The 20,901-nt window shown below is 42.1% G+C and overlaps 1 protein-coding gene and 1 long non-coding RNA gene across 2 annotated transcripts; one reads left to right on the forward strand and one right to left on the reverse strand.

The window, feature by feature from the left end:
- Positions 1-694: 694 nt before the first annotated feature.
- LOC115792632 (beta-glucuronidase-like) lies at positions 695-18,631 on the reverse strand. Its single transcript, XM_030747245.1, has 13 exons — positions 18,327-18,631; positions 13,125-13,310; positions 12,659-12,840; positions 12,413-12,555; positions 10,074-10,261; positions 6,388-6,540; positions 6,035-6,213; positions 4,623-4,769; positions 4,052-4,136; positions 2,804-2,980; positions 2,594-2,729; positions 2,158-2,331; positions 695-1,452 (listed from the first exon to the last, which is right to left on the reverse strand). Exons 1-12 carry the CDS (start codon positions 18,540-18,542, stop codon positions 2,180-2,182), a joined length of 1,944 nt encoding a protein of 647 aa, XP_030603105.1. The 5' UTR covers positions 18,543-18,631; the 3' UTR covers positions 695-1,452; positions 2,158-2,179.
- Positions 18,409-20,125, forward strand: LOC115792638 (uncharacterized). Its single transcript, XR_004021051.1, has 5 exons — positions 18,409-18,532; positions 19,079-19,110; positions 19,264-19,338; positions 19,664-19,836; positions 19,931-20,125. It is a non-coding gene; the product is annotated as an uncharacterized LOC115792638 (long non-coding RNA).
- The last annotated feature ends 776 nt before the right edge of the window (positions 20,126-20,901 follow it).

A 20,901-nucleotide genomic window follows, 5' to 3' on the forward strand; every position in this document is an offset into this window, starting at 1 on the left:
TCATTTAATTCAGGAGTACTTTGGAATAACTTGATGCTGGCTTATCTGATTGAAGAGGAAAGATGTGGAAAAATTCCAACCTCTTAAACATCTCAGAGACATTTTCCTGCATTATCATTTTAATATGACGGACACTTTGTTTATGGTGTTCACACGTGTGAAGTTCTATGAAATAGTCACTATTGTTTTATGACAACCTTATTTGTGGCATTAAAACTGCAAAGTGCAATTTAAAGTACAGTTAATGTTTTGTGTGATAAAAATCAAACACCTTCAAATACACACTCATGGTAGGGCCTATTACATATAGACAATCACTTAAAAAGTAATTCCACTCTCTTTCACTTATATGGTTTATGTATCAGGAAATAAAATCATCTGGTCCACAGCAGGTCTCAAAATGGGGTAAACACATGACGTGTGTAACGAAGTGGCCTTTGAGTGTATATCCAGTGAGCATCGTTTAAAATGCTACAACCTACATCATTGTTACTGACCATGTCCATTCCTTTATGACCACAGGGTACTCTGCCAGAGCTCAGGCAGTTCTGAAGACAAACAGGGGTTCATCCTGGTACTAGCAAGGTGTACCCAATATAACTCTCATCCAATGAAGCAAAAAATAAAAAAATAAAATAGAAATATAAGAAAAACAATCTTATGACCACAATCAGATAGATGAGACTTACTCTTCTAGATTTTAAAACAGTTGTAACTTTATTTTATTTTGTATTCAATGTGTGTCATTTCATGGTGACTGGAATTCCTTTAAAGGCCGTGTACACCCTGGAAGTGATTCACAGCGTTGTGGCGAAAGACCGTAGAAAGTGAACAATATTTGGCAACTTTAAGCAAAAAAAAAAAAAAAAAAAAAGTGCTGGCAGCACAGCGGGCACGAGGAACTCTTCTGAACTTTAAGGCGAGCGACTGAAGCAACTACCAATGAGAGTGAAGAATACCACTGATTGACAAAATGACCTGGTAGTAAACACGTTAGAGAGTCACCTAGGCAACCGGAGGCTGGAATGTCTGCAAGCAGCTATCATTCAGCTGCAAAGCGATGTGCAACAAGCGAATCGCTTCCAGTGTGTGCGCGACTTTAAAGAGTTCAAAATTTAACAGGACACAACTTTTTTGAACTCCGAAATTAGAGATCGTCTTTCTTTTTAAAGAAAAACAATCCATAATCAACATGACAAGCAGCAGGTTCTGAATTTGAACAAGCAGCACAGGGAAACATTCAACTGATGGAAAATGACTCAGAGGTCACTTGAGATGAACAACAATCAGCGCTGGAGCCTTTTGATCATACTGCATCCTCAGAGGATCCTCAGGCAGAAAGTCTGATTTGCACCATTCTCACAGTCAGAGTGTTGATCAAATATCAAGCAGAAACTGCTGGTGAACCTCACCGGGGTTGGACTCGATGAGACTGAAAACTTCTGCCTGGATATGGAAAAGTCCAAAAAAAAAAAAAAAAAAAAAAAAAAGTTGGCAAGATGTTAGTAAAAGATCTGCAGAAGAACTTTTGCAGCAAAGTGTTCTTAGCCCAAACATGCCCCCTTGGGCCCCATGCGCGGGCACTGTGGGCCCACAGTGGACTGTCCACTGTCAGAATTCCCACTGGGGGAATTTGGGCTAGCCTACACGGGTCACATCTTTTTTTTTTTTTTTTTTTTTATAAATGGGCAAGCCCACAGAAAACCCATATATGGGCCCCAAATTACGTGTGGGCACACCCAGTTAGGGGCTACATGGGATGAGTGTAGGTTTGCCCTCCCCTCACAGCCCTACAGGCATGTTAGCTGGGCAGGAATATTAAGGCAACCATGGACAGAAGTGTTAGTAGGATGTTTACTCTGGTTGGACATTTGGATTATTTACACTCTTAAAATAAGGGTGTAAATCAGTTCTCCTGAGGAGGCTGCTTGCTTTGGTAATTAGGAAATGTGCCTTGCCCCACAGGTAAGAAACAAAAGGCTGTATTCTATCAGCAAAAATGGTCTAAAAAGGTCCTACAATATATTCCCTACTGCTGGAATTAAACTATTAATTAGTGTACATATAATCAGTACATACACACACATTTTACATATGGAATGCCAGTTTGTTCAGGTTACTGCTTGCATGGGACTAAGCATGTCCCAGACTGGTTACCTTCAACACGGTTTCAGCTGTTTCAGAGTGAACAGGGGTATTTAGTCCAAGGAGGCAGTCTGCCCGTCTCATTAGCCAGTCTCCAGTACCTCTTCCTCAAGATGAAGGCTGCTGCTTTGGGCTGCCTTTGCCTGGTGAAAATACCCTTTTTGTTCCCAATGACACGATGGATTGCTGCAGACACAAGACAGAGGGGCCATAGTTTTCATATAGCAGTTGATCTGGAAACTCAGCTATGCTGTTATTTGGTTTCTTAGCCTAGATTTCCTTTTAATTTTTCTGCTCATCTGCTGATGTAAACCATCACCTAGGAGGAAAAGATCTTTTATCTTTAGACAAAGCAAAGAATATACTATCTGCTTTCTATCAGGAGTACTATATAAATGTTGGAAGCAGTTCTGGTTCTACAGGTTGTTGTAGTTTGAAGCTGCAGTACCTTGTGCAGTCATGAAGTCAGCAAAGTTCCAGATCAGTTCACCAACAACGTACTGCTTCCTCTTCTGGTCTAACACATCGTGATAGTTCTGCAGGAGAGCACCTTGGTACTCCTCAGAGAACATCACAGGTGGATCCTGAAGAGTGAGTGTAAGACTTGGTAAATATGCAGTACAGGCGGATTAGTGTGTGTGTGTGTGTGTGTCCTCACTGTGTGAAGCCCTGCCACTGCATCTGCTCCATATTCACTCTGGATGATGGGTTTCTGGTACTTTCTGTACCAGTTCTCAAACTGAGTGTTGAGTTGGATGGGAATGACCTCCAGCTGGCCTGGATCATGGTACCAGGAGAAGTAACTGTTTACACACACTACATCTACATAGGGAGCCTAGAGAGAGGAAAAGAAACATTTTAAAAAGTGTTCTTCAACATGGGTATGACAGTTTCTTATTATTTTAAAGGCTGCAAGAAAACCGTGAAGTTTCCTTTATTGGCTTTGGCTTTATATACAAGCCAAATATTCTTACAGCATATTAGTTGTCAGGCAAAAATTTGAAATATTTTCCCATGAAACATTGGGAAATGTCACTTTCTGCAATTTTATCAGTATATGGAACTAGATAAGTGGCAGCCATCAACAGTGTTGTTGGCCTTTAGCTCAAGAAAGTAGCAGCTACAGTTAGTGACTGCAGAGTAGCGGGCAGAGTTTAGCTACTACCTACACTCTAAAATATTCTTCACTATATCAGAAATATCAACTACTTGGCCAGACATAAGGGTCAATAAGATCTTGCTTACTTACTGTTGATTGGGCACTCACCTGATTCATAAAGGAAATGGTTTCATTTCCTGAGAACATCAGGTCAAACAACACATTCTGACTTACAGCACTGAGTGCTGCATTGAAATCATATTTCAAATCTTCTTTTTTGATGTATTTTGATATATTTTAAAGATGGGGAGGCCTGTTGCTGGTCATTAAATTCCCCTACAGATCGTGCTTGACGGCCCCAGAAGCCTCCCCTCTGGAGCTGGCATACATTAGACCACCCTGCTGCTACTGCTATTAGACCCAGAAATCTATGTTTGCTCACTGTGCAAGAATTTCAGAGGGTGTTGACTCTCAAAGCTCTGAGATATTGTGTACACCAACCAAATAATTACTGATAATGTGCATCTATCCATCCTCTTCCACTTATTACAGGGGGCTGGAGCCTATCTATTGCTTTCATAGGGTGAGAGGCAGGCTACACACTGGACAGGTCTGTCTGTCGCAGGGCTCACAGAGACAACCATTCACACCTACGGCCAATTTAGAATAGCCAATTAACTTAACCCATACATGTCTTCGGGGTGTGGGAGGAAGCTAAAGTACCATGTCAAAAAACATCCGGAAACTAATCAAAGCCTTTTTAGTTTAATGTGTTTTGAGATTTAGGTGAAGGGTATAGAAACTCACCCCTTTGTCCCTGGCATAGTTACTGTCTGTTATATAGGTGACGGGTCGGGTATGGTCCAGAGCTTTGGTGTGCTTTATCAAAGTCCTGCAACGAAAACAAATGTAGGTGATGTTGCTGTAAGTGAGAAGTCAACAGGATTATCAGATGGATGGTTACAATGTTCCATAATCAGTGACAGACACGTTTCTTTTAAACTAGTACTTTAACCTGAAGAAACCAATGGTTCCACGGTATAGTGGTTAACACATTTGCCTTATACATGAAAGCGCCCCAGTTCAAGGCTGCGAACCCGGCCTCAACGGATCCATCTGCTATGGTGACCCCGTGGGAAATAAGGGAGCAGCCACAAGTACCACTTTAATCTGAAGAAACTATTCTGTTAGGCTTTCAGCGTGACAAAGCATATTTAAGAAGTAGAATAAACATTAGAGCGCACATTAGAGTTCATATTTTAAAAATAAATTGAACAATCTAGCATCAAGCTGCTTGTCTGCATAGTGATGACTATTGAAGTGTAGCTATAATCCGATCAATCCCCAATCAATCAAAAGAAAAATTACCAGTACTCACTTGAAATAAAATTCAGCAGGTGGCATCTCTGCAGCAGGCTCATTGGCTACTGACCACATGACCACAGAGGGATGGTTCTTGTCCCGGCGCACAAGCTCATCCATGACAACCAGGTGATGGGAGAGAGAGGCGTTTCCAAAACTGCGACTATATCAGCAAGGCACAAAAAAAAAAAACCCCACAACTCAGCCTCTGAAAGACTGACAAATTAGATCCATCTTTTTGGTTACACATCAGACGACAACATTAACACTTAAAGAAGTGAAGCTGCAAACCCCTCTGAAAACCCAAGTCGTATCATGACGTGCACCTCCCTAGAAATCAACAACACATCACATCGATGCTGCCAGCAACTGCTTGATCAGTACTGTCAATTCTTCTGGTGCGTTTCCGTCTACTTTTTCGCCACAGTTTTTGAACTCATCAGCAAAGGAATAACAATCGTTGTCTCAATATAAGGAACAATAATCACAGCATCAATATAAGCACTCACAAATGTCAGTAAATTCCTGGAGAGAGATTGATGAAACTATTGGAATTGATGTGAAGGAATGAACAAAGAAGTGGACAAACTTGAGGGCAAATGTTTGCCCTCCAAAAAAAAGTGCTCAGAATTAATTTAGACATATGCACAAAGGCTTAAAGCACTGTCAGTTTCTTTTAATTATTTTAACTGCCTTAACTTCACATAGAAATTGGTTTGTGCATCTTAACGCATTGTAAAATTATTGATAGTATATTTATGATTCTCGTGTATTTTCCAAACCAGAGTCCACTTTAAACATGAATGTTTTGCAGACTTTGGTGTGCAACATGGTCAGGCCTTTAAACAGACTAATACATTAATGCAGCTACAGACTTAAATTTTAGCTCTCTCATTATCTTATTGTCAGCTACACTGTGTGACATGGGTATGGGTAACTTGGGTATGATTTAAAATTTGATACTGATAGACTCAATAATACCCACTGAGTTGTACCATGTGATACATGATCACAATTTCTCTGCTGTTTCCTTTCTGTCACTTGTCAAGACACAATAGAATATGTCATGATAGCAGCTAGCTATAATCATACAAACAAGCCTCTGCTGCCACACCAGATTTTCTTCTTTGTTGGAATCCACTCAAAGCTCCCCCATGATGACGTGACCTATTGGCTGGTCACATTGTGGTCCAAAAATAGTTAAAAAAACAAAAAACTAAACTAAACTTAAATTGGACACTGTATACCCAGCTTCGATTTAGATATCCAATGCAAACATATTCCCTCGTGCTGAGTCACAGCAGTGCCACATCACTGTGTAAGCTTCTCCATGTCTTCATGCACTGTGACCAACAGGATTTCACATGTCTGACTTCACTGAACCCACAAGCATACCCAAAGGTCACAGATGTGTGCGGTGACCCTTACATGTCTTTGATGCCCACCCCTGGGCACTCATCTATCACCACAATGCCATGGCGATCACACATCTGCAGGATCTCCTCAGCATAGGGGTAGTGGCTGGTACGGAACGAGTTGGCCCCCAACCACTTCATTAAGTTAAAGTCCTTGACCATTAGGGGCCAGTCCAAGCCTTTACCTCGAATCTACAACACATTAAAACCAGAAAATCTAAGATCAGGTCACTGAATTAAGGCCACTTTTTTTTTTTGCTAAAATGTTCCTGAAATTGCCATTTGAGTTAGTGCTGACATGGTGCATCAAAGAGGAATGAAACAGAGACCTCTGCAAAGGTTTTGCTTCCCTCTAGTGGTACTCACATCAGAGTCCTCATGCTTATTGACCCCATGGAAATAAAACGGCTTGTTGTTGATGAGGAACTGGGTGCTGGTAACGTTGACTGTGCGGATGCCGACTGGCAGAGTGTACACATCCTCAGATGCTGATGACTCACTGACTGCAATTAGGTAGACCTAGATGTTGAAGAGCAAATGTTAGAAATATCGCTCCTTATATCTTCTTCAGCAGACACAGTAACAGGGATTTTGGTAGATATTTCAGAAAGTATCTAACAAAGCAAACAAAACTACACCCTTAAAGCTAGAGAAGTCACAATACCAGAACTTTAATAGTCAGTACCAACACCATTTATTTAAAATGTTAAAACGCAACATTAGATTTTGTTGACAAATTAGCCACAGGAAACATTTTAGCCTACGGGACAAAGACTTCACAACAGCAGTGCCAGCTGTCTTAGACAAAATGGTAACGTGTGTTTAAAGATAATTTGAGGATAATAATTTGGATGTTATTACTGTGAATTGAAACTTGCTTAGTACTTAGTACTTCCATAGCTGACTATATCTTTCTTATCAATGAGCTGGAGCAAAGCTATTGCTGCAGCTGCACTAGTCACCATCTTCCAAGTGTAGTTTTTCCTGTGCTTGTGGGAAAGTTTCACTTCCTTTTCCTCCTAAAGTAAAAGAGGTTAATTTCAAAATCCTAAATGAGATTTAGCTAATGAATTCCCGAGGCTGAAATTTAATTTCAATGTTGTCAGTTATAGATTTTGTAACAGTATCATCAGATCTGTGCCCATATGTTCACTCTCAGGTGAAGAGAGGAGCTGAACTGTCAAATGATCACCACCTGGTGGTGAGTTTGATCACGTGGCCAGGGGAGGATGCTGGACAGACCTGGTGCATCTAAACATATAGTGAGGGTTCGCTGGGAACGCCTGGCAGAGGCCCCAGTCTGCGAGATCGTCAACTCCCACCTCCAGCAGAACTTCGACAGCATTCCAAGGAAGGCTGAAGACACTGTTTGAATGGACCATGCTCCACACCTCCATTGTTGAGGCTGCAGCACGGAGCTGAGGCTACAAGGTGGTTGGTGCCTGTTATGGTGGTAATCCCCAAAACAAATGGTGGACACTGTAGGTGAAAGGAGCCATCAAGGTGAAGAAGGAATCTTATCGGGCTTGGTTAGCCTGTGGGATTTCAGAGGCTCAGGAGGGGAAATTGGTGCTCTACTCATGCAGTGTATAGTGCAGGTGGGGCGCTGCTGACTTCAACTGAGGATATATTTGAGGGGAGGAAGGAATACTTCGAGGACCTCCTTAATCCCACTGATATGCCTTCTGTAGATGAAGCAGATTCGGGGGATGAGGCGGACAACTCGCCCATCATTGAGGGTGAGGTCACTGAGGTACTTAAACAACTCCTTGGTGGCAGGACCACTGGGCTGGATGAGATTCGCTCAGAGTTCCTGAAGGCTCTGGATCGTGTAAGGCTGTCTTGGTTGACATGCCTCTGCAATGTTGGGTGGAGATCTGGTGCAGTGCCTCTGGATTGGTAGACTGAGTAGGTGGTGGTTCCCATCTTCAAGAAGGGGGACCAGAGGGTCCCTACTGGGGGTGTCACACTCCTCAGCCTCCCCAGGAAGATCTACAGTAAAGTATGTCAGGGTGCTGCAAAGGAGAGTTCATCTGTTATTTGAACCTCAGATTCAGAAGGAACAATGCAGTTTTCATCCTGGTTGCATAACGCTGGACCAGCTCTTCATCCTCTCAAGGATATTCGAGTGTGCGTGGGCGTTTACCCATCTCCTCACAGTCTACATGCGTTTTGTAGACCTGGAGAACACATTTGACTGCAGGGTCTTGTTCATGAGTGAGGGAACAGGACTGACAGATGGACTGAGGCTGCAGCTGCAGTGACGCAGATGGTGTACCAGCCCATCAAGGTGAAGAGAGAGCTGAGCGTGAAAGTAAAGCTGTCGATTTACTGGTCTATCTACATTCCTACCCTCACCTATGATCACACGCTCTGGGTCATGACCGAAAGAACGAGACTGTGGATACAAGTGGTGGAAATGAACTTCCTCAAAAGGGTGGCTGGCCTCTCCCTTAGAGATAGGGTGAAGAGTGCAGTAATTTGAGAGGGGCTCAGAGTAGAGCCGCTACCCCTCCACATCAAAAGGAGCTAGTTGAGGTGGTTCGGGCATCTGACTAGGTTGTCTCCTGGACACCTCTTGGATGAGGTGTTCCAGGCATGTCCTACCAGGAGGATGCCCTGGGGTAGACCCCGGGGAGAGATTATATCTCTTGGCTGGCCTGGGAATTCCTCATTTCCCCCTGTATGAGCTGAAGGAGGAGGCTGGGGAGAGGGAAGTCTGGGTTTCTCTGCTTAGTCTGCTGCCCCCGTGACCTCAGACCCCAGATAAGCGAAGGAAGGAAGGCATAAAGGAAGGTTAAGTGACCAGGCACTCAATCTAATTTTAGTCCACTGAACTTGAAGTTACAGCACTGGATAGTTTTAGTTTATTCTTAAATATCTGCACATTAACATCTCCTAACCTGAGAGGATGCAGTCTTCTGGGCCCTGTATAAGGAGTTCAATATAACCAGGTTGTCTGGATTCACTCACCATAACGTTGGCATTCAGGATAAACAGTCACACAAAGATGGTTTTTATCTTGCTAAGTTAACCAAGACTTTGCTTGTGCATTCACATGAAGGGGGTGGTGTTGGCAGCATCTCACCAATCTTAAAGGGTCATTTTATGATATTTTTATATGACTTTTCTTCCACAGAATATGCTCCCTGTAAGTGCCACCTACTCCAATCAGAGACATTATTGGCTAATGATAAAACAGTGATTAAAAAAAATAAATAAATCTATAGACACACAATTAATGCTGCAGAAAAATTATTAATCTGGTGATTTAGTGCACAGAGCAGTAAAATAAACCTTTTAATTACAGTTAATTATTTTATCACTGAATGCGCTCTCATTGCTGCTGTTTATTTCTAAAAGGTGACGGCTGCATATTAGAACTTTGAAACTTTAAATTGGATACATTTAAAACTTAAAAAGGTTACTGCCCCACAGCCTAACACGAAAGACATGGAAATGGCTTCAGTTTGTCAGTAGATCAAAGTTAAATTAATTTTATCGATTAAAACAGGTTTCTTGGTGTGTGTTCGTGTTCTAGTAGCTGCAGTTCCAGTGAAAATGTGGCACTTTCAGCTGATTTTAAACTCAAACTCTGAACATAACCGGCTCCCGACAGTTTTAGTTTTTATTCTTTCCGCTTCAGATTCAGTGCCGTTTAAGGGTTTGAGAGTGAAGATTAAATACAAAAACAGAATTCAATCATAGGCTTAGTCTACGTACAAATTTGATAGGTGGTATGGAATGGTGATGCCATTTTCTAGAGAATTGACTGGTCATTAGGCAGTGATTTCATACCTACTGATCTCCAATGTGGAACCTACTGGAACTGCTCTGGGGCAGTACCATATACCCTGGTAAGAAGTGATCCACCTTCACGGTAAGGAAAACGCAGGGTTAACCCTGAAATTACCTGGAGCAGCCAAAATCCTGTTTCGTAATACAGGCCTTAACACACCCGCCTGATGAGCCTCACAAATCTAATGGCCATGTAGTCAAACCATGTCACACTGCAGAAACACACCTACATGTACATTAGCGTGCTGTCTTACCTCCATAGAGTAAAGGTAGCCTGGATTCTCGTGCATCAAGTATGGCCACCACAGCTTCACATCTACCACTTTGAGCACTCCAGATGGCTCGCTGGAGGAGGCCACACAGTGGCCATCTTTGTCCATCAGAGTAACCTTCAGGGTGGCTGTGGTAGCACCTTGAACAGATACTTTGTATCTGACAAGACCTACAACCCAGAGGAAACAACAATGTCTGATAGACAGAAACTGCACATTCAATGTATGTATATGATGTGAAAGCTATTCACTCACTGTGCCTTTTTGTATAAACCCAATTCCAAAAAAAACTGACGCTGTGTAAAATGCACGTTCTGTTTTCATGTACAGTACCAGTCAAAAGTTTGGACACTGTGTCCAAACTTTTGACTGGTAGCTGGAAGCTGTCTGAAAGGGATGTTCGGGTGCTAACCTGGATTGTATCCAAAAAACATAAAACCACGGCTGCCCAAATCACGGCAGAATTAAATGTGCACCTCAACTCTCCTGTTTCCACCAAAACTGTCCATCGGGAGCTCCACAGGGTCAATATACACGGCCGGGCTGCTATAGCCAAACCTTTGGTCACTCGTGCCAATGCCAAACGTCGGTTTCAGTGGTGCAAGGAGCGCAAATCCTGGGCCGTGGACAATATGAAACATGTATTGTTCTCTGATGAGTCCACCTTTACTGTTTTCCCCACATCCGGGAGAGTTACGGTGTGGAGAAGCCCCAAAGAAGCGTACCACCCAGACTGTTGCATGCCCAGAGTGAAGCATGGGGGTGGATCAGTGATTTGGGCTGCCATATCATGGCATTCCCTTGGCCCAATACTTGTGCTAGATGGGCGCATCACTGCCAAGGACTACCGAACTATTCTGGAGGACCATGTGCATCCAATGGTTCAAACATTGTATCCTGAAGGCGGTGCAGTGTATCAGGATGACAATGCACCAATACACACAGCAAGACTGGTGAAAGATTTGTTTGATGAACATGAAAGTGAAGTTGAACATCTCCCATGGCCTGCACAGTCACCAGATCTAAATATTATTGAGCCACTTTGGGGTGTTTTGGAGGAGCGAGTCAGGAAACGTTTTCCTCCACCAGCATCACGTCGTGACCTGGCCACTATCCTGCAAGAAGAATGGCTTAAAATCCCTCTGTCCACTGTGCAGGACTTGTATATGTCATTCCCAAGACGAATTGACGCTGTATTGGCTGCAAAAGGAGGCCCTACACCATACTAATAAATTATTGTGGTCTAAAACCAGGTGTTTCAGTTTCATTGTCCAACCCCTGTACATTTTAAGACAAAATAAGGTCTCAAAAAGTTGGGATAGGACTGTGTTTACTACTGTGTAGCATCCCCTCTTCTTTTAATTACAGTCTACAAACATCTGGGACCTGAGGAGAGCAGCTGCTGGACTTTTGGGAGAGGGACGTTGTCCCATTCTAGTCTGATTCTAGGACTGCTCAACAGTCCTGGGTCTTCTTTGTGTATTTTCTGCTCCAAAGGTTTTCAGTAGGTGAAAGGTCTGGATTGCAGGTAGACCACTTCAGCACCCCGACTCTTCTACTATGAATCCAAGCTGCTGTAATAGATCCATCTTGCAGTTTAACATTGTCCTGCTGAAATACGCAAGGCCTTCCCTGAAGAAGACGTCACCTGGATGGGAGCATATGTTGCTCTAAAACCTGCATACCCTTCAGCACTGATGGAGCCTTACATAATGCACAAGCCGCCAATTCCATAGGCACAAATGCACCTCCATACTATCAGAGACGCAGGCTTTTGAACTGTGCGCTGATAGCAAGCTGCATAGTCACTGCTGACATGTATTGCAGATGATGAGATATTCAAAGTCTTCTCAATTTTACATTGAAGAACATTATTCTGGAATTGTTTCACAATTAATAGACAGACAGGCAGAGGTTCACCAATCTGCAAAAAACTAAGATGCTCTTTTTATACCCAATCACATTAGTCACCTGTTGCCAATGAACCTAATTTATTGCAAAATGTTCCTCCAGCCGTTTCTTTTTAGTACCACTTAACTTTCCACCTTTTTGTTGCCCCATCCCAACTTTGATACGTGTTGCTGCCATCAAATTCAAAATGAGCTAATATTTGTCATGAAATAGTCAAGCGTCTCAGTTTAAACATTTAATATGTTTTCTATGTTCTGTTGTGAATAAAATATGGGTTTGTGAGACTTGCAGATCATTGGATTCTGTTTTCATTGAAATATTGCACCAGTATTTTTGGAATTAGGGTTGTAAATCTGGTCCTGGTAAGGATCATAAATTGCATGCATCTGTGAGTCACTGCATTAATTTACCAGTGTTATCCATGAAGTTAGTCTCCACTGTGATGTCATCCACGTACACCTTAGGAGTAGTGTACAACAGTACGGGACGATGTATCCCAGCATAGTTGAAGAAATCAAAGTTGATGTTCTGCACAAAATACCCATCAGGATACCTGCAGACCAAACAGTGTCCTCACTGTCTAAATTCTCACTGATCAGCTTTGAGCTTGAAAGGCTGCAGTGAAGACAAAAACATGACTTGAAGAATGAGGGTACCTGGTGCGGTCATTCATGTACTGGATGGTGCCTGGAGGAAGGGTCTCCAGATTCAGAGTGTTGTTGACAGCAATGGTGATTCTGCACGGCCCGGTTGGGTCTCTGCGGATTAAACTGCCAATCTCTGCTTCAAAAGGAAGATGGCCACCTTCATGCTCTGTCACTTTCACACCATTCACCCACTGCAACAGGGAATGATCACCTTATTATATGAGCTACAACGAGTGACATGAAATCGCAGTTAAAATGGAGCAAGGATGTGTCCTTCCTTATTTCGGGGAGACGATGACAAACCACCGTCTGCAGGTATTACAACAGCATGACTCCACACGTTTAATGAGCTCATGATCTAAACTGGCCTGCCTGCAGTCCACACTTGTTTTGGAAATGGGGCTGAAGATGATTTTTATGTTTGTCTTTATTCAAACTGAGTGGATTGACTCAGAAAGATGCAGGTGACACTCACCACTACTGAATAATAGTGAGCACTTCCCACTCTAAGAACCACTCGTGTTCCCTCATCGGCGATCCAGCGGGCAGGCACGACCACATCTCTCTCGTACCACACCCAGCCAATGAAATCTCTCAGTGTGGGGTCCTGCGTGATGTCGTTGTAGCTGGCAGGAACTGGCATTTCAATCACCGGGCCAGTCTGAGGAGCATGAAACAACAAAGAGAAGGCAGAACATTATGGGGATGCTTCTGGATATCATAATTATAACACTTTTAAAGTAGACAATATACATATTTATGTACTTGACTTCATTTTGATTCTCTATTTAATGGGGTGAGAAGCTACAGCTAGGAATGGGCAAATTGAAGCCAATGAAATGTTTAAAATGCAAGCGTGCCAGAATAGTATCAAAGTTTTGAAACAATCTGACAACTTTCTCCACAGTGACTGGCCACTTTTGCTGTTGTCACACCTTGATAATGCTATTCTGTGAAACGATGACACAATCCAGCATTGCATAATTCTAAACACACTTATTATACCAGACTATCACGAATTATGGAGAAATCGCCATACAACATAGCAAGAAAAACTTGTTGCTGATTGTTAAAGACTGTAATGAACGGTGGGTTTTAGCAAATACCATTTTCCCCGTTGTGTTAACATACGTGAGGCTCTTGCAGTTGCTTAGCAATTCAGTCCAATGCACAACAAACCAATTTATAAAATAAAAACGCTGCTATGTTTATTTTGTGGATCTGAATGTCGCCTGCTCTGAAGGTGGGCAGATTGCAGGCCCCGGTAACATTTGAGGGAAATATTTTATCTGCAGAGGAATGAAGTGCGAGTGACTGTATCTAATTATGCTTTTGGAAACTGAAGATGAATAAGAGAAAAAACAAGTACCCGTTCACAAGGGTATCTAGTAGTGTTGTAGTACTCGAGATCGGTCTTGGTCTCGAGACCGGTCTCGAGACCGCTTTTTGATGGTCTCGGTCTTGTCATGGACTCGACCGCATTTGGTCTCGGTCTTGTCATGGACTCGGACCTTGCGGACTCGGGATTTTATTTCAAGACCAGTCAAGACCACAGCTGTGGAAATATCACTAAATTGCCAGAATACTGTCCAATTTATTTGTTAACATCTTTGCTTTTATTGGATGCAAAACGTACTGATTCAAATCCAACAAAGATTGCTCTCCTCTGCCTCTCAAAGGAGCGCACCTCACAGACTCCGCCCCGGCTAGGTCGCTGCTATTATCGCTGCTTACGCCTGTATCATTTCACCGCAGTTTGCAATCTACCACAGAGCACGGACAGTTTCATTCACAGTGTGTATGTTTGATCTCACTATGGTCAGGCGTGTGCTGCATAAATCGAAATAACCGGCATGAACACGAAGAGAAGTAAGAGGGAAAATGAAGATCAAAGGAAAATTTCAGGCTTCCGATTCAACAAAAAAATCCCAGCATGAAAGGTAAATACCAACCTTCATGTATTTTGATACACAAACTAACAATTTAATGCAAGTTTTAGGGCTGCAACGATTCTTGGAATAACGCAATTCGATTATTAAAAATCCTCGACACAAATTTGTTGCTTTGATGTTTGGTTTCAGCTCTGCAGCTCAGGTGTCTCTGTGTAAGCGGAGCATTTACAAAAAAAACAAAAACGACCCTTTAACACGAGTGGATCGCTGAGATGTTTTTTCACGCCCCTACTTCTCTGTGCTGTGAGTGCGCATGTTTGAATGTGCGCGCGTGTTGTGCAGAGGATGTCAGCTGTTATTTTTTTCTTTACGTCAGCTGTAGCCACCAGAACAGATCTATAACCACAGTGTACTGGGGAAAGGGGGGCTGCCATTAGCACTAGCAATCGTTCGGTGCCCCCCCACCCCCTTCAGTACAGAGGGGCTCCTTCAAAATGTTTTTATCAACCACCTGATCAGCAACATGAAGAACAGAGAACTTTGTAGCTGCTCCATCCACCCTGTTTGTTTCACACAGAGAAACATCTGCAGTACGGAAGTTAAAATAAGCTGATGAATTGTTAAAATGAAAAATTATTTCTTATCCAATTACTTGATTAATTGACGGAGTAATCAATTAAATACTTGATTACTAAAATAATTGATAGTTGCAGCCCTACTTGTATTCAGAAAGCCATAGTCAAACATTAGTTTTCAGCACCAGTAGAGCTATGAGAGGCCTTCAAGAATAAAATACTACAGTTCCCAGCAAGATGATGTCACTTCCTATTGTTGCATTAAAAACGTGATAGTTTATGCTCACAATATGGTGGCTGATATTCAAATGTAGGAAATGCTTTTAGCTGCCGAGTAATCTGGATTATGTTTTTGTTGTGTATTTTTTTATGTGATTTCTGCAAACACAGTGGAAGGAAACGGCACTCTGGGACACATTAAATACTTGATGTATAAATGTAACTTTTCTGGATTATATGCAAAAATGATCATTCTATCAATCTAATAAGGCCTGATTTAGAGTTCTGCATTGATCCTTTGTGTATAACTGAAAATCCTCTCTGAAGCAAACCTGACATGCACCTCGAGAAATGTAACTACACGTCCAAAAAACTGATTACTGCTTTCTGGTTATGTCTTAGGCCCCATCACTCAATTAACAAGTGGGAGCGGCATTTAGTGGTTAGCATTAGCTTACTAATTAGCATTAGCGTTAGCGCTGGGGTGAGAAATATTTCTTGCTAGAACCCGGAAGTTACCATGGCCACCACCAATGGTAACAGCAGAGAAGTAAGTAAGTTGTTTCTCCGCCATTAGTACATTGAGCTAGTGGTGGGCAGATTGATCCTGATATCGATAATATGGATGCCAACGTTGGTATTGGTATTGATCAATATCGGTGTAATGAGATCAATACTTTGGCTTCAGTTTCTCTCCTGTATGCAGTGCTGCGGTTTCATCAAAGATGCGAGCTGACTGTCTAAGTGTCGCTCCTGTCACAGCACAGAGCACTTTGCTCCTCCCCTCCCCACAGTGTTTTGTTATACTGTCATGTGATGCATAACATATTTTATTTGGGAAAAAAAAGGATTTTGCTATGAAACATTTAAATCAAATTTAAATTTAAATTTGTAGAAAATTAGTAAATGAAGGGACATTTTTTATAAAATTTTTTTATTATACTTTCTGAAAAATCTACCTGGAAAAAAGTTTGCATTTGTTCTTGAGTGATGATTTTGTACACTTAATTTATGAAAAAAAATTCCAGACATCAATGTATGGGGAAAATTGTTTTGTTCTATTGTTTCAGAACAATAACTTTTATTTTGATAAAGTATTTTCTACTTACATATAAACTTTGCCCAATTCTATCCTGGGTTTTAACTAATTAATGATCCAAAGGAAAAAAATCTCAAACCAGTTAAACTTCATGGAAATTCTTCATAATTATTAAAAAGTATTGGTATCAGTATCAGTGATAATGGCCCTGTGTTTACTTTACATAGGATCGATACCAAATCTTGAAGTGTTGCACACAACTACATTGAGCAGCATACACCAGGAGTGATTGACAGTGCTAAGACCCTCCTCCTGGCTCTGACCGGGTGTTTTTGACTGGTAGCGGTTCAGGGAGGAGGTGGAGGAGCTCCATATTTTTCGCAGATTATCGGTCTCATACTGTCTGACATGGTGACAGTTTTAACAAATATGTAAAAACCAGATTTTTTATAAAAGTTACATCCTGCAGCTTTAATCTGTATAAGATTAAAGGCTTTAGTTCTTACTGTCGATGAGTGTTTGCCATTTTTTCAGTTTTACACATTTAGCTATGTGGTTTTGAAAAAGCACCCATTTTTACAAAGGTTGTTGGTTTAAAAACAACACAACTTTATGCATAGTTTATGAAAGGCAGAGAAAAGTTAAGACTATTGTGATGAACTATGAATAATTGTTTTACATTCTGTGATAAATGATGGAAGTCACCCAGGAGTATTAAATAAAGATGGTTATATTTATTTGAGCTGTGAGTTTTTAATATCAGGGTAATTTTATGGGAATGCGGATCTTTCAGATCAATTTGAGAAGTGATTTTGATCATGTTTCACATTTTATTGTGTCATGTAGTGTCAGGCACTGGTCTTGGTCTTGTCTCGGTCTCGCCCCCCCTCGGTCTTGGTCTCGACTGGTCTCGTACCGTAATAGTCTTGGTCTTGTCTCGGTCTCGATACCCTCTGGTCTTGGTCTTGTCTCGGTCTCGGGTTAGGTGGTCTTGACTACAACACTAGTATCTAGGGTATCTTTTACCAAGAAAAAAAAGCTGTGGATAAACAACACATCTTCCTTCATGCCAGTAATCATCTGTTCTTGGATCAGTGAGGCATCTTTTGACCTCTATGCTGTTGCATGTTGGGGCAGCAGGCTGAGGGCGGCAGCAGCCGACAGACTCAGTAAATCGATCCACAAACCAGTGATGTTGTGGGAGTGGAGGTGGACTTGCTGATGGTGTGTCAGAGAGGAGGATGCTGTCTAAGCTGCAGGCCATTATGAATAATGTCTCCCACCCACTCTACGACACAGCGATGAGACACAGGAGCACATTCAGTGCACGACTCATCCCACCCAAATGCACCACAGAGTGCCACAGGAGGTCATTCCTACCTTCTTTTCTCATGCATGCTTTATATGGACTGTCTGTACTATATGACACCATTTGTCATATTTGAACCCTTTTCTGTCCCTTTCTCTGTATACTGGTGGTGTCCAAATAAAGTTTAAGAAAAGAAACTTTATTTACAGTGTGAGCACCAGATGTTACAACCATGACAATAACGTTCAGTGGGAAAAAGCTTTTCAAACTCTTATTGTGGGGCTGAGTCAGTAACCCTTTAAAGCCCCTAAACCCTTTAAATTTTAATCACACTGCTGATTAATTTAGTTACTTTAAAAAATAAAAAAAAAATTCAAAGCTAAAACATTTTGTCACCACTGAGTGTGAGTGAGTGTCCTTTGTGTTGTTTAACACAGTTTATGGCACACTAATAGCTTTTATTTCGGATTATTTACTTTTGCTATAAGTCTGTATCAGACTCACTGTAAGGCGTTTAAAGGTTCTGGTTTACAGACTCGGATTAAATGTACGTAATACTGTACGTAACCACTGCAGCCTGTCAGCAGTAAGTCAAAGAAAGATTTCGTTCCTCAGTCCTGCCGTCAGCTCCCGTCCCCCTCACCTCTGCCAGGGGCCGTTTGTACCAAGCCCTCTCGAAGCCCTCGTTCCTCTTCGGGGACCTGTCAGCCCTGAAATCCCACAGCCCGTTCAGTTCCTTCACCTCCCTGGAGGAGGACTCCCGGGGAAAGAGCATGCCGCCGTCCAGCGGGAACACCGTGTCAAACACGGCGAGCAGCCACAAAACACGGAGCACCGCGAAGCTTCCAGGTACGTACATCCTGAAGCCCTCTCCAGCTGTCCTCTCGGAGACAGACCCCGGGCTTTTTATTGTTGTTCCGCTTCGGAGGTCACGTGGTAACAGACTTTGCGTAACATCACTACCGCTTTTCGGTTTAAAGTCGCCCAACTTTGTTCCGTTTATTTGCGGTCCTGTCATTTTCTCGTCTCAGTCAAGCCACAAACCCTTTTAGACTGGAGACAGGCGAAGTTCAGTATTTTTACTTAAAAATATTACTTACATTTTATATATATAAAAAGTAATTAAAGTTGGCCCTGTGGATTGCTGTCACTGCCAGCCCTTTTTTTTTTCCTGACCTTCACAGCTGCTTTTCTGGTACTTTTTCTGTGGCCTTTGCTTTATTGATTAGATTTTTTTCCCGGTCTACTTATTTAGGTTAAAGTGGACGGGAAACCACCAAAGACTAACTTTTTGTTGTTGTTGTTGTTTTTAATTTGGCACACTGTGTGTCTGCCAAACCCAAACCTTTTTCCATCCATCCATCCATCCATCCATCCATTAATGTATTGGTGCAGGGCAGACTGTGGTGTCCATGATCATTGCTGGGGTAGGTCCTGGTCACAAAATATGCATCTTAATCATTTTAGTCTGCATTCACCAACATTTCTACATTATCCTGGGCTTTGTGTAGGTCAAACTATTCAATAGTTTCTAGTTGTCATAGAACTGATCACATGATTCTTATGTTATCCCTTCTTAGTGAAAGTGATGCTGCTGACTAAACCCTGGAATACACTTTCTGTGCCCCAGCAGATGTAAATTTCATCATTAGATGGTGAGCAGCTCAGTCCTTGCTGGATGTTTTCTTCTTTTTCATCTTCTTCTTCTGCTGATAGTCAATATGATGGTGATACGAGACTGCAAGAGGCAGCAATTTTTGCACTTAATTTCTCACCCTAGTACCTTTTATCAATTCTATGCAGAATTCCTGTTTCCCTTAAAAAAAACCCTCTAAAGCGGTGCCATGCCATCACTGATAACCCCCTGCAATAATACCTCTAAACTTAACTCTTGCACACCCTTGCTTCTGAATCTTAGTTTAAGAATTTGTCTAGCTCCTCTGTGTGCAGTGCATTTTAATAAAGCCCGTTTCCATGCAGAGCTGGTCATCACCTCTAGGATAAACTGGAAACCTACGACTTCAGATTTACCTGCCTGCTCACCCTCTCGACTCATCGGCAGATCCCAATCTGGCAGCAGCTCCTTCCTTGGTAAAAACATTCCAATGAACCATCATTCCCACACCTCTCTGGACAATTTTTGGAACAAACAAGTAAGCACTCAAGAACAATCGCCTCTGCCTCCTCTTCTCTGTGATTCCTTTTTGAAGTTGTCACCTGGACTAATTCCCATCTCTCCTCTCCCAGATTGCCTTCCTCCGACCCGTGCAGTTACCTCAGTTCCCCCCGAGTTCCCGTGCTGCTTCCGATTCTCCAGATGTTGAATAAAAGTGTTTAAACTTTCATTCTTAGTGGTCTCATTGGGTCCTGCATTTGAGACAATTCAATCTTTAACACTATTGTCTTGACTGAATCCACTTTTCACTGAGTTCTGTGTACATGCCTTCCCTTACTCCCATGTTCCCATTCCTTTACTTTTATTTTTAGTACTATTGATGCTTTTACTTCCACCTCTGCCTTGTCTTGTTAAAGTGTCTGTTTAGCCAAAGTGTTTCCAATGTCATTTCCCTTAATACCCACAAGTGCTGGGACCCAAATAAGAGTAATTTCTCTCCCCTTTTCCACTCAGCAAGAATGCTTCATGCAGTAAATCTGGTTAGCTACTTAAACTGTAATTGGGAAGCACTGAAACTGCATCTGAGCCAAAGATCAGCTTTCCTTCCTGTGAGCTTACTGTCTACTGTAGTGCCATTACTATTATTGCTCTAACATGATTTTAATTGCTCGTATGCTGCTGGGCAGCTTCAGCTAGGATAACTAAAGCTTCAGTAACACAGATTAGTGATTCCAGAAAGTTTTAGCACATGAGCAGAAATTCTGTAACTGGCTGTTTAAGTCCAAGGCTAGCTCGGTTAAAAGAAGCAGGTTAGCTGCTCAAACAAAAGACACAGAGACATATGAGATAAAACTGCAGCTGCTTACGCTCTGACTCATATCTGGCAGCCTGTCATCATGACTCTGCTGACTCAGCAGAGATGATAATGAAGGAGAAAATGGAGACTAATTCCCCAGAAAGCCTCACTGCATAATATTCAGGTTTATGGTGAAAAACAGGAAATGAATGATCTGATGCTCATAATATGCCCCTGGGGAGGATCCCGCAGACCTACAGTTGCTCGTCCATCTCCCAGTCATTAATTGTGAGAAATACTTATTTA

This window comes from Archocentrus centrarchus, chromosome 14 (genome assembly GCF_007364275.1).
Source record: "Archocentrus centrarchus isolate MPI-CPG fArcCen1 chromosome 14, fArcCen1, whole genome shotgun sequence".
Taxonomy (NCBI): domain Eukaryota; kingdom Metazoa; phylum Chordata; class Actinopteri; order Cichliformes; family Cichlidae; genus Archocentrus; species Archocentrus centrarchus.